The 11,788-nt window shown below is 41.8% G+C and overlaps 1 protein-coding gene across 1 annotated transcript in view; it reads left to right on the forward strand.

The window, feature by feature from the left end:
- Positions 1-10,152, forward strand: part of COLQ (collagen like tail subunit of asymmetric acetylcholinesterase) — a 66,602-nt gene extending 56,450 nt beyond the window's left edge. The window contains exons 16-17 of the mRNA XM_054991532.1: positions 3,448-3,550; positions 8,070-10,152. Coding sequence (XP_054847507.1) covers positions 3,448-3,550; positions 8,070-8,139 — 173 coding nt within the window. The 3' untranslated portion in view covers positions 8,140-10,152. The remainder of the gene's footprint in view (positions 1-3,447; positions 3,551-8,069) is intronic.
- The last annotated feature ends 1,636 nt before the right edge of the window (positions 10,153-11,788 follow it).

An 11,788-nucleotide genomic window follows, 5' to 3' on the forward strand; every position in this document is an offset into this window, starting at 1 on the left:
ACTTATCATTCATCATCATACACATGGGGCATATGCAGAGGCCAGCCGTGGAGAGATTTCTTCAGCTCTTTAAATCTGTAAGGGGGTGCTCCACCTCTACTGCACATGTGCAGAGGTTTCCCCACCAAAAACAGAGGTTGTGAGTAGAGATGGGCATGAACAGCAATACGAACAAAAAAAAAAGCCACAAATAGCCCAATCTGCTGTTCGCGAACAAGCTGTTTGTGAGGCCCCATTCTAAATGAACAGGTGGTCGTTGCAAACCTCGTTCGTTGCTGTTCGTCAAGCCAGACAGTCTGGCACCTGCAATCAATTCCCTTGGCAACTTAGGCAGAGATTGTCTGAACTCCTGCTGTTGCCCTGGAAACCCTAATCTAAGCCTAATTTAGCTTGATAGGCAGGTCTTCCTTTCAAGTGTGGAGCTCCAAATTTGTTACAAGGGAGCAAAGAGCAGGGGGGGAGGGGGGCTCCCATTTCTGGCTTTGCAGACAGTGGAGAGGGAGAGAGACAGCTGCTGTTGGCATTTTAATAGAAAGAGTGCATTGGAGCTTGAATTTTCTTTGTGTGTGGTGGGATAGGGATCTACCCCTTCAGGTTCCAGGGCTGCTGCCAGGCTCTGGGCCAAGCTATTATTTATTATTGGTACCTTTCCTGGTGCCTGTTCAGGTCAGGTTTCTGGGAATGGTGCAATAGGGATCTTGACCAAACTTGGATGATGGCTGGAGGAGAGCCTGCTGGCCCCCACGAACATCCAACCACGAACATGTTTGTGAACAGGTCATGCTTGTAAGTGTTCGTGAGTCCCTGTTCATGGATGGCAACGAACAACGAACATCATGTTTATTTTTCTTCTGTTCATGCTTATCTCTAGTTGTGAGGCAGGGCGCTCCTATTTCCCTCAGTTCTTTTGCCACCATTGAGAAGCTCTTCTTCTGCTCCTCTGTCTTATTGTTCTTTGTCTTTTTTATAAAATATGTCTCAGAAAGCATTCTTCAAAAAGCGTTCTCAGTGTGAAACAAAGATGCCTCACTCTGATGAACATGACCTCTGTCTGCTCTGTTTGGGCAAATTTCACATTGTCTCTTGCTGCCAACACTGCCAGTGTTTTACTCCCAAGGCGAGGAGTGATCGGGCCTCGTTTAAAGGCAGCACTTTGGGAGAAAATACTTTAAGGCTGGCAGCAAAGAAATCTTCCATGAAAGAGCCAGCGCCCCAATCTGAACAGTCATCATCAGTTCCAGGGGCCTGAACACCAGATCCGACCACATGTCATTCTTCAGTTCTGTCTAGGTCTTCTTCAGGTCCTCTATCTGTGCCCTGTGATGCCCCATCTGGTCATCCTCATGTTGGCAACATGGAACACAAGAAAAAGCATTCACCGGTTCCAACTTGACCTGTGCATGCTGCGTCTGAAACATCAGCCAAAAAATTCAAATTGAAGACTCAACATTTAAAGCATTCGCAGTCTTCAATGATACGCAGTGCTCATGGTCGCTCTCTGGTTCTCACACCAGCGGCCATTGAAGTAATGTTACCACCTTTGACCCCTTTCCCCAGCCCCATCTTTACATCAAAATGATAATGAGTACACTCCTGCTGAGTAGAGATGGGCATGGACCAGAAAAACCCCAAACCATGTGGTTCATGGTTTGTCGCATTTCACGAACCATGATCTTTCACGAACCTGCCCCGGTTCGCTAACCAGTTTGTTTGGTTCATGAAAACATCACAGCTGGGTCAGCAAAATAATCTCTTCCAGGTCAGAAGGTCACTTCCAGGCCAGCAGATGGTCTGCAGGAAGTCCATCCCCTGTTGCCTAGGAAACTGATTGAGCGGCACCAGGCTGTCTGCAGTGACGAACCAAAAAACAAAACAAACCAGCCTAAAGTTCGTGGTGGTTCATTAGAAATGGGCTCTGATGAACTGCTGGTTTGCAAACCACAAACTGCCTCGGTTCGTGCCGAACTTTGGTTCGTATTTCAAATCATTCCCGTCTCTACTGCTGAGGATATCTCAGCCTTACCAGTTGCGGTCTTGACCTTGACTTTTTCCATGGATCCGACATTGGTTCTGATTGGTTTTCAGGGCTGTACAGTATGGCCATAACAACCTGCTCCTATTGCACAGACCTCCCATCTGTCATCTTGGCTATCAGCTCCTTTGCCCACTCCTATGGTAAATTGGCAGAACTTCATAAACTGGCTGCAATCGGCCCCTCTACTTAATTTTCCAAACCCTTTGACAACTCCAATCCTATCAGTTCCAATGCCACTGGTTCCAATGCCTTCAATTCCGAGGGTTCCATCTACTGCACATTACCAGGCTTCCCACACACTCTCCAGATGGATTTCTAGTAGCCATTAGACTTTGCTACAAAACAGCAAACACTCCCTGCTCGGTGACAGTCAAAACACGCGCCACCAGGGCACAGGCTTCTTTGGCTGCTTTCCTTTGAGGTGTACCTCTCTGGGACATTTGTCAGGTCGCCACATGGTCTTCAGCTGACACCTTCATGAAGTACTACGCTGCTGATACAAATTCAAGACAGGAATCAGCAGCTGGAACAGTGGTGCTACGTTCTGTGTTTCACTGATACATTCACACCCTCCTCACTATACTCCCAATGTGGGACTGCACAGAAGAACGGCAACAGTAACAGGGTCGCACTTAACTGTAACTGTCATTTGTTGAGTGTCTTCTGTGCAGGTGCACATTACCTCCCTCCTGCCCCGCTGTGAGTGTGTTTGCTTTTTATGTTTATGCCTCCAACAGCTCAGGAGAATTGAGAGAAATAGGGGTGTTCCACCTCACAATCCATATTTTTGCCAGAAAAACTTCTGCACCTGTATTAGAAGTAAGCCCCATTTCTATCATGCTTACTCTCAGGTATAGGGCTGCCATGCATGACCTTGCAACCAGCAGTAGACATGAGCAGGGCATGGACATGGATATGGCTGTCAGTGATGGTGTGGGAAACCTGGAAGTGATGTCATGCTTCTCTAGGAATATCTGGGAACTCTATGGTATAACCACCGAGAGGTGTGCCTCTATGATATGTCTGTTCCTGGCATTTCTAGAAAAGACTGATGTCACTTCCAAGAGTCTTTCACTTCCAAGACTTCCATGAAAGTGATGTCATGTTGTTGGCCTGATGGCCATTTTTTCCTCCTACTGCCATTCTGAGTGAGAAACAAGTGTGAGAAATAAGTGCCAGGGGTGGCAGATTCCCACCCACACTGGGGAGTTGACAAGCCTATCCCAGTAAAATGAATAGGATTACGACCTCAGTTTGGGAATAAATTAATTGCAAATCATGCAGTAAAGGTAATCTGTGCCAGACTGTTATAATTAATGACTGGTGCGAAATCCAGGCTGTCCTCTATAAAAGTCAAACTACTAAAAGTGACCCCCCCCCTTTTCTTTGTTCTTTTCTTTATCGTGTATTAGGATGTCGCCATGCTTACTGTGGAGATGGCTACCGACAAGAAGGTGTAGAAGACTGTGACGGGAAAGATTTTGGATATTTTACATGTAAAACATATCTCCCTGGGTATGGCCAATTTAAATCCCTCTTTATGTTACTGAATCACAGAAGAACGTTATTCATTCTGACAAGCGGGAGTTGCAGGGAGATATATGGGGAAGGAAAGGGGGAAGTTCTCTTTTTATTCCTTCCCCCCTTCTTATTTCACTGCAGTAGATTTAGAGAGCAGGGATAAGTTCAGAAAAAGCTTCCTCTGAGACCAATCACGCGTCTCCCTTGCTTGCTTTGGAAGATGTTGTAGGGGAAGTAACAGGTCTCTGAGTCAGTGTGCCTTTTGGCTTGTTAGGTATGGGACCAATTCTCTTCCCCCTCTCCAACTTCAGAAGCAAAACGATTGGGGCACAGATTTTTTTTGTTTGAAAAACAAACCGTGTGTGTTGGAAATTTGGCAGAGAGAAGACCATCAGTCAACCCACCCTTGAATTAAGTGATAGTGTTGATCCTTATTATATGCTACCTTTTCTCTGGACAGGTCCCTAAGTTGGCTTGGGAGCAATGTTCTGGAATTCTACAGTTCCAAGGTACACAGAGGCCCAGTTTCATTCATATATCCCTATCCATCTTCCATCTATCATCTACCATCTATCTATATACAGGCTTCTGTGAGACAAATAGTCTCACTTAGGGTCAGTTCAGGAAAACAGCACAGAGGGGAGGATCTATGTTTCCTCTCCCTGCACTCCCTGAACCTGGGAACTGTGGAACTCCAGAACAGATTTCCAAGCTTGTCCAGGGAAGTCTCTGGGGGAAATGTACCACAGAGGACCTTGAGAGGAAACAAGCTATGCTCTTTTCCTTTCATCCAATATAATTCTTCCAGTCCCTTTCCACTTAGGGCACTTATTTTTGCTGCTGAGATATTTCCTGCTGGTTTAAGGAATATGTAGTCCTCTCTGAGCCTTTCTGTTTTTCAACAAGGACAGAATATCTCTGTCGTCAGTAATCTCTGCTTGTGACCCCCTCCCCATTTAGGCAGCTGTACATGAACATCCCTTGTTCATTAAGACTGTAGTCATGGATTGTCAGTTGTAGTCTGTAGTTTGCATCAGTTGCAAAAATATTAATTTGAACCAGAACTGTAGTGTTTCTGTTTAGTCTGGCAGGGTACTCGGTCGAGACATCTCAGTGATGATGATTTGCTTTGCTGTTGTATAAATGGCTTCCTCTGGTCAGCCTTCCACCTGCAGTTGCTGCACTCTCTCATGCTGTCAGGTATCATTAATGTCTTACAGGAAGCATTTAATTTGCAAATGAAGTTATCTGCAGAGCCCTCATAGCTCATGAAAGAATGATGTGTTAATTGGCAGGAAAAAGAATCTGCAAGAGTCCCTTCTGGCAAAGCCTCTTTTGTATTAACTCTCTGCATGTAATTGTAATAATCTGCATCCTCCGTAATCCTCTGCACGATACTGCTGTATAAAATAAATAAACATATTTTGGGGAAGCAATCCTGTAAATGGACAGAAATTGAAGTCTGGTACTTAGATCAAGTTTTGAAAACGGACATCTCCATTTTGGGGGTTTATTTACTGATTAAAACATCTGTAACCCATCCTTTCCTTTTGTGTCTCAAAGTGGTTTACAGCTTATTCCATTAACATTATAAATATAAAACAAACCATTCATAAAAGCAATCCACAGGAAAGCCCATGCCTGCCGCTCAGGTCCTACTAAATGCCCTTGCAAACAGATGGCATCACAATTTTTTTTTCAAATTCCCCCCCTCCCTTCCCTCTTCAGAGATCCTTCTTCCAAAAATTGGGGGGCACTATAAAGGAACAGGCAGGGCAAGCATCTCTACTGGGTGGCACATCCAGAAAGGGATGGCCTGCAGAGCATAACTGGCACAAGGAGGAATATGGAGAGACAGTCCTTTAGATATATGGATTACTGAATTCTCAGACCAGACAGTTGCCATGATACCTTTCAGACTTGGCTGGATGGGAGCATATAACTCCTTCTTGAGGACTGGTGCAAGAGTTCAACACTCAAGCCAGACAAGGAACATCTTTCATCTTGTAATCAGTATCCATGACACTTGTCCAGTGGAGTTAGCCATGTTAGTCTGTAATTGCAAAATAGTAGAGTCCAGTAGCACCTTTAAGACTAACCAACTTTATAGTAGCATAAGCTTTTGAGAACCACAGCTCTCTTCATCAGATGCAAAAGCTTATGCTACAATAAAGTTGGTTAGTCTTAAAGGAGCTACTGGACTCTTTACTATTTCATTACGCTTGTACAAATGTTATACAAATAATTTTGTTGTGCATATGTGCATTGGGATGGAATAATTGTTTTTGGTTGGCCACAAAACTGCATACTGAGTACTAGGAAAATGAGATTTTTCTGCATGAAAACAGATTTGCCTCAAAACTAGCCTTGCAGAACTCAGTGCCCATATCACTCGCTGAATCTGATGCGTATTGGAATGTGCATCAAAATGTGCAGCTGAGTGGTCTGTTTGCACTGTGCTTATTTCTGTAGCATGTTCCCATCACCATTCTCGCGCAGCTAATCATGAAGAAGTGCCTTTTTAAAAAGTGCAATTAGAGTTGGATCAGAATGATTGCTTGGAAGGAGATAGATTCTTAGGTTTCCTTTAAACATTGAAATGAGAATATTTTTTACATACATCTAATGAGATGGCTTTGAAGTTTGCATTGTAACATCAGAATGAGCCAATGCCTTGGTTTTGAATGTCAACAAAGGAGAAAGACTGAAGAACATTTCTGGCTTTAAAATTCTGTCTTGGGAAGAATCTCTAGCAGGGATACCATCCCTGCCACATCACTGCAGAGTTCCAGATGACCTCCATTGTTTGATGAGAAGATGCAGCCTTGTCCATTGGCATTACATGTTCTTCTCCTTGAAGTAACCTAGCAGAACTTACTTTGTGTTGATAAGGCAGTTACTTTTACTCTAAGATTCTTTGGCATGCACAGGTCAGAGCTTCAAATATTTGCAAGAAGCTTTGAATTTCATTTAAAAAACTGCTGTTTGGTAAATCTATAGAAATGTATATATTTAGGTTTACCATTAGCACACTACCATTTGCTCTTCCACCCCAACTCTTGTTGCTTGCCAGCATTCCAGCAGGAGTAAAAAAAAATAACCAGGGAAATTCCAGAGAAAAGCTGGAAGTGACATCACATCACTCTAGGAATCACTGGAAACTCTTATGGTTTTACCCTACAGCTTTTGGAAATTCCTAGAGGAACGTGAAATCACTTCCAGGTTTTCCCTGAAAGTAACATAATGCTGTCACTTAATGGTGCCTCCCCACATCCTTGCTCCCTTGGACTCCAGCCTCCGGCAACTCTATAATATATTAAAACACAGCTTAATTTTGGACTATCCTTTTTCACTCTAGAAACCTGTGCAATGTACTTGGTCTTTTTCTTTATCTAATGCCCAGACTATATGATACATTTCTCCACTCATATTCCCTACAGCCAGATGGCAGATGCTGGGAACTTATTTTCCCAAACACTGTTGGGCGAGATTTGGATTGGGACTGCAGCAGGAAGAAAGGGCTTCAGCCTCTGTCCCACACCATTTTCCTAAAGTGAAGTGGGCTGGGAGGGCATGTTATTTGAGACCCAGCATGGAGTAGTGGTTAAAGTGTTGGGCTAGGATCTGGGAGTGCCAGGTTCAGATCCTCACTAGGCCATGGAAGCTTGCTGGGTGACCTTGGGCCAGTCAAACACTCTCAGCTTAACCTAGGGTTAGCAACTCTGGATTGAGAAATTCCTGGAGATTTGGGAATGGAGCTGGGGAGACCGGGGGTTAAGGAGTAGAGGAACCTCAGCAGGGAAAAGTCCACCCTTCAAAGCTTCCACTATTTTTAGGGGAACTCAGCCTGCTTGTGCAGGGAGGGCAGAATATAAATTAAACAAACAAACAAACAAACAAACAAATAAATAAAACCCTCTGTCATCTGGAGATTCCAGGAGATTCCCAGGACCCAGCTGGAGGTTGGCAACCCTACCTAACAGGGTTGTTATGAGGATAAAATGGAGAACAATGTAAGCTGCTTTGTGTCCCCAATGGGGAGAAAAAAGAGGTATATAAATACATTTGTCTTGCTGTTGGACCATACATACAGTATTTAGTGCACATGCAGCCTCACAATGGGGTAAATAGCACCCTGTGAAGCCATTTTGGGTCAGGAAAACAGTTGGGGGGGGGGAGATGAAGACCTTTCTCTCTTGTTATTCCAAATCAGTTCCTGAGGCACTTGAGGAAATAAGTTCCATGCAATTGCCATCTGGCTGTGGAGAAATATGGGGTCCCCTGATTGAATTCATGGAGTAATAGGTAGCTTGGGTCTAATTTATTTCTTACTGAAAACTAGAACCTACTTATCCACTTCCTGTTAGAAGTTAAAATATTAACATTGTCTGTTAGGTACTATCCTCCCTAAGCAACTTGTACAAGTTATTTCCGAATGAAACATGAATGTCTCATAAGGAATGGTAAAATATTTCATATGTAATGATTTGTGCACGTTCCCTTCTGCTTTCAGGTCTTATGGGAAATTACGATGCACCTCTTATTGCTATATTGACTCTACAGAGTGCCGATATTTTACATGAAGTGTGAGCAGAGATAGGTAAGCATTTCCCTATATAACATCAATACTGTAGGTGCTATGTTACCATCAAACCAAGGCCAGACAATAGCCAATCTCTAGGATGAAACAACCAACAACATGCCATTGATGGTGGCTTGAGACGCATGTTCAAATGACTCGCACTGGAGAAAAATAGGACCACTAAATTCTGTCTTAGTAGAAAACTGTCAAGCAACATTCTCGTTCAGACTTAAAATTTCACATGGCTGCTTATGGGAACTGCCATAACAAGAGAAAAACCAAACTATTTTACTTCAAAATGGTTACTTCATAGAAACAAAATAATACCTCAACTTAGCACTGTTAGTTATACAAATAAGCTCTTCAGGTTGTTGTTTTTATTTTAAACAAAAAAGACTTTCCTAGTATAAACACAAAGCATATTCTGGTTGCAGTGTTTATAAGGACAATTTTGGGTTTTTTTTCTAACAATGTGAATTTTGTATATGCTTTAGCTAGCTTATATGTTCAGATTTGCTAGAGGCCCTTCCCACCACTGTGTGTACATTGATTGGGGGCAATGTATGTATTTACTTAAGCAGGGAAAACCAAATGAAAGAACTGGTCAGCTTTAAGATTGATGCCATCAAAGAATGTGAGAGGTGTACATAAATTTAATAATAATAATAACATTCGATTTATATACCGCCTTTCAGGACAACTTAATGCCCAGTCAGAGCAGTTTACAAAGTATGCTATTATTATCCCCACAACAAAACGCTCTGTGAGGTGGGTGGGGCTGAGAGAGCTCCAGAGAGCCGTGACTAGCCCAAGGTCACCCAGCTGGCTTCTAGTGGAGGAGTGGGGAATCAAACCCGGCCCTCCAGATTAGAGTCCCGTGCTCTTCTTAACCACTACACCAAACTGTCTATATTTATACAAATTCTAGATGGGTAGCTCTATAATCTGTTGCAGCAAACATAATGGCATCTCAAAGGCTAACACATTTATTGTGGTTTTTATGTGCTAGGATCTACTTTGTCAAATACATAAAGTGTTATTTTTGTCTGCCATCATCACATATCTGACAAAGTGGCTTCTTGCCTAAGAAAACTTCTGTCACAATAAAGTTGTTAGGCGTTGAGGTGCCTGGGTCTCTTGAGTTACTGAAATGGAAGCACTCAAAAAGAAGTCACATTTGCTTATTATCAAGACCAATGAACTGGATCAACAAACTGGAAAGACTTCAGTCTGTACTAGAAGGTTTAGGGCAGACTAGTGACTAACACTTCACCAAGAACAGACTTGAGCGCAATTGACTCTATTTAGCAGAAGATCTTGAGAAATGATTCACTGTGCCTCTTACTGCCTCTGTACTGTGTTCCTGCTATGGTTCTAAACAGATCATAATATAACCTTGTGTTAATATGCCTGAATTTTGCAACATAATGGGAGGGTTGCATTTTGAAAATCTTAGAATTACATTAAAGTATTACATCCAATTATCAATTTTCATTGTAGCTTAGACACGAGGATGTACTCTTTTTATTCCCTTCCCCACACCTAATAGTTACTCAGTTGTTCTTGTTTCCTGTGCAGCAGTATTGCTGTTAGCATATCCTATAGGAGTCACCCCATGTGTATCGTTCAGACTACATGCTCTATAGAATTTATATGTATATATGTGGTTTATTAAAAAGATTGTTTAGATAGTATGTTATCTTTGATAGCATTTAGGATAATTATGGAATCCTCTTTATAGCAAATACTAAAGAGCAATTTTCATGTTGGAATTATGCTGGATATGATACAAATGGGAGTCATCATAAATATAGATAGATCTTGTATGGTTATATGTGGATTCAAGAGAATCAAGATAGGTCAATCTTTTCCTATTGGTCATTGTTCTTGGTTTATCTTGAAGGATCTGTTGTGTTTGTTTGAAATGCATGATCACATATATGTCCTATTACTTCTATAGAAGTTGAATAAGGAAGATGTTATATCATTATAATAAACATTAAATTAAAACCAACTGGTGTATATGTGTTTTTACCATAAGATAGATGTGTAAATTACTTTAGCTTTCTTTATGTACATAATAACGAAGAAAGGAATTTTGAAAAGCCAGTAAAATGGTTTTATTATGGTGAATCTAGATACTGGTTGCATTAGGCAGGCACTCCTCCATCTCTTGAACTCAATAAGACATCATTTACCTTGCGTGTTTAAAGTCTTCTGAATTTCAGCAGGACTTGATGTGATTTTCTCTGGATTGTGTCCAGTGGCCCCCAATACTGTCCTCTGTGTGCTCTGACTTCAGGAGACAGGAAACAAGGAGTTTGTATTGCACAAGTGATGAGCAAGGTACGTTGTGGAGGAAGATGGGCCAAGCTGGCTGTCTCCTTGCTTACTTCCTTGCCACAGTGGTGGCAGCCACAGATAGGCCACTAGACCCAATATCTCTGAGCAATAAATCGTATACCCAGGACTGTGTGTGTTAAGCTTACTCTACTTGGATGTGTAGCCTTCAGGCTCAATAACAGCATGAGCTGTGAGGAAGAATGAAAGGCTTTGGGCTATCCTGGCCAAAGCCTGGGGTGCTGCTGCGTTCATGGTATGGTTATGGTGTTAACTGTGGGACAAGGTCATAGATGAGTCATGCATCCATCTTTGCACACTGAGGCTGACTGGTGATTGTTTCTATGACCTGAAGTGGATCAGTGCAACTTAGAGCATACCATGATGCCTGCCTGCCTACCTGCCTTCCTTCTTAAAGGTAGCTGCCAAATATCTATTAGAAAACGTTTTTTTCTGTGCTTTTTGTCCATATTGTATAAAATGTAGAAAACCCCTCATTTAGCATACTTTGGAAATTATGCTAAAGGAGGATGAAAATGTAGGTCATATCAGTATCCTGCGGCTAAATCTGAAAAAGTCCTCTTTCAGAGGTTGCCCCACACTTTCCAACACATCACAAAATGTTGACAGTGACATTTGTTGATACTGAGCAAATAAAACAGCACACAAATTTACAGTTGGGGTGTTTCTCATGTAAAGTTTTATAGATCAAAAAAATGAAGGTTGCTCACAGCACCACTACGGTTTCAGAAAAGAATATCCATTTACAGTCTTTGTAATACAAACTAGCTCATTAATGAAGTCACTGGGAAGGAAATCTTATTCCCAAATTTCCATTTTGTTGCCTTTCTGTTACTTACTTTCATCCTCTTGAGCAAATGTTATAATATATATTCTTCAGCTTTCCTGGTAGGCATGATGTTTGGTAAGGCTATTCTTCCATTATATTGTATATTTTAAATGTTTAATAACTGGTGTCAAAGTTTCATACAAATTGTATCATCATCTTTCTTATCTGAGTTGCATGCCACCAGTGTTAGTCATTGCAATATCCCCCCCCCCGCCCAAAGCTGCAAGAGTATCATTTCAAAAAAAACCCCAGCAATGTTGCAATATTATTGTTTTTTAAAAAAAAAATTTAAAAATCAAGGAAAAAAACTGGACTAAAAATACAGGAAACACAGAGACTGCTGTACAAAATATCATCCTAAATAGCTTGTGTTGGTGAGAAGACCATTTATTTCATACTGCAGAGTTAGTGTGCAAAAATAAAACATAACAAACAATAATGATTTTTTTTAAAGGATGAG

The sequence above is a fragment of the Eublepharis macularius genome, chromosome 11 (genome assembly GCF_028583425.1).
Source record: "Eublepharis macularius isolate TG4126 chromosome 11, MPM_Emac_v1.0, whole genome shotgun sequence".
Classification (NCBI taxonomy): domain Eukaryota; kingdom Metazoa; phylum Chordata; class Lepidosauria; order Squamata; family Eublepharidae; genus Eublepharis; species Eublepharis macularius.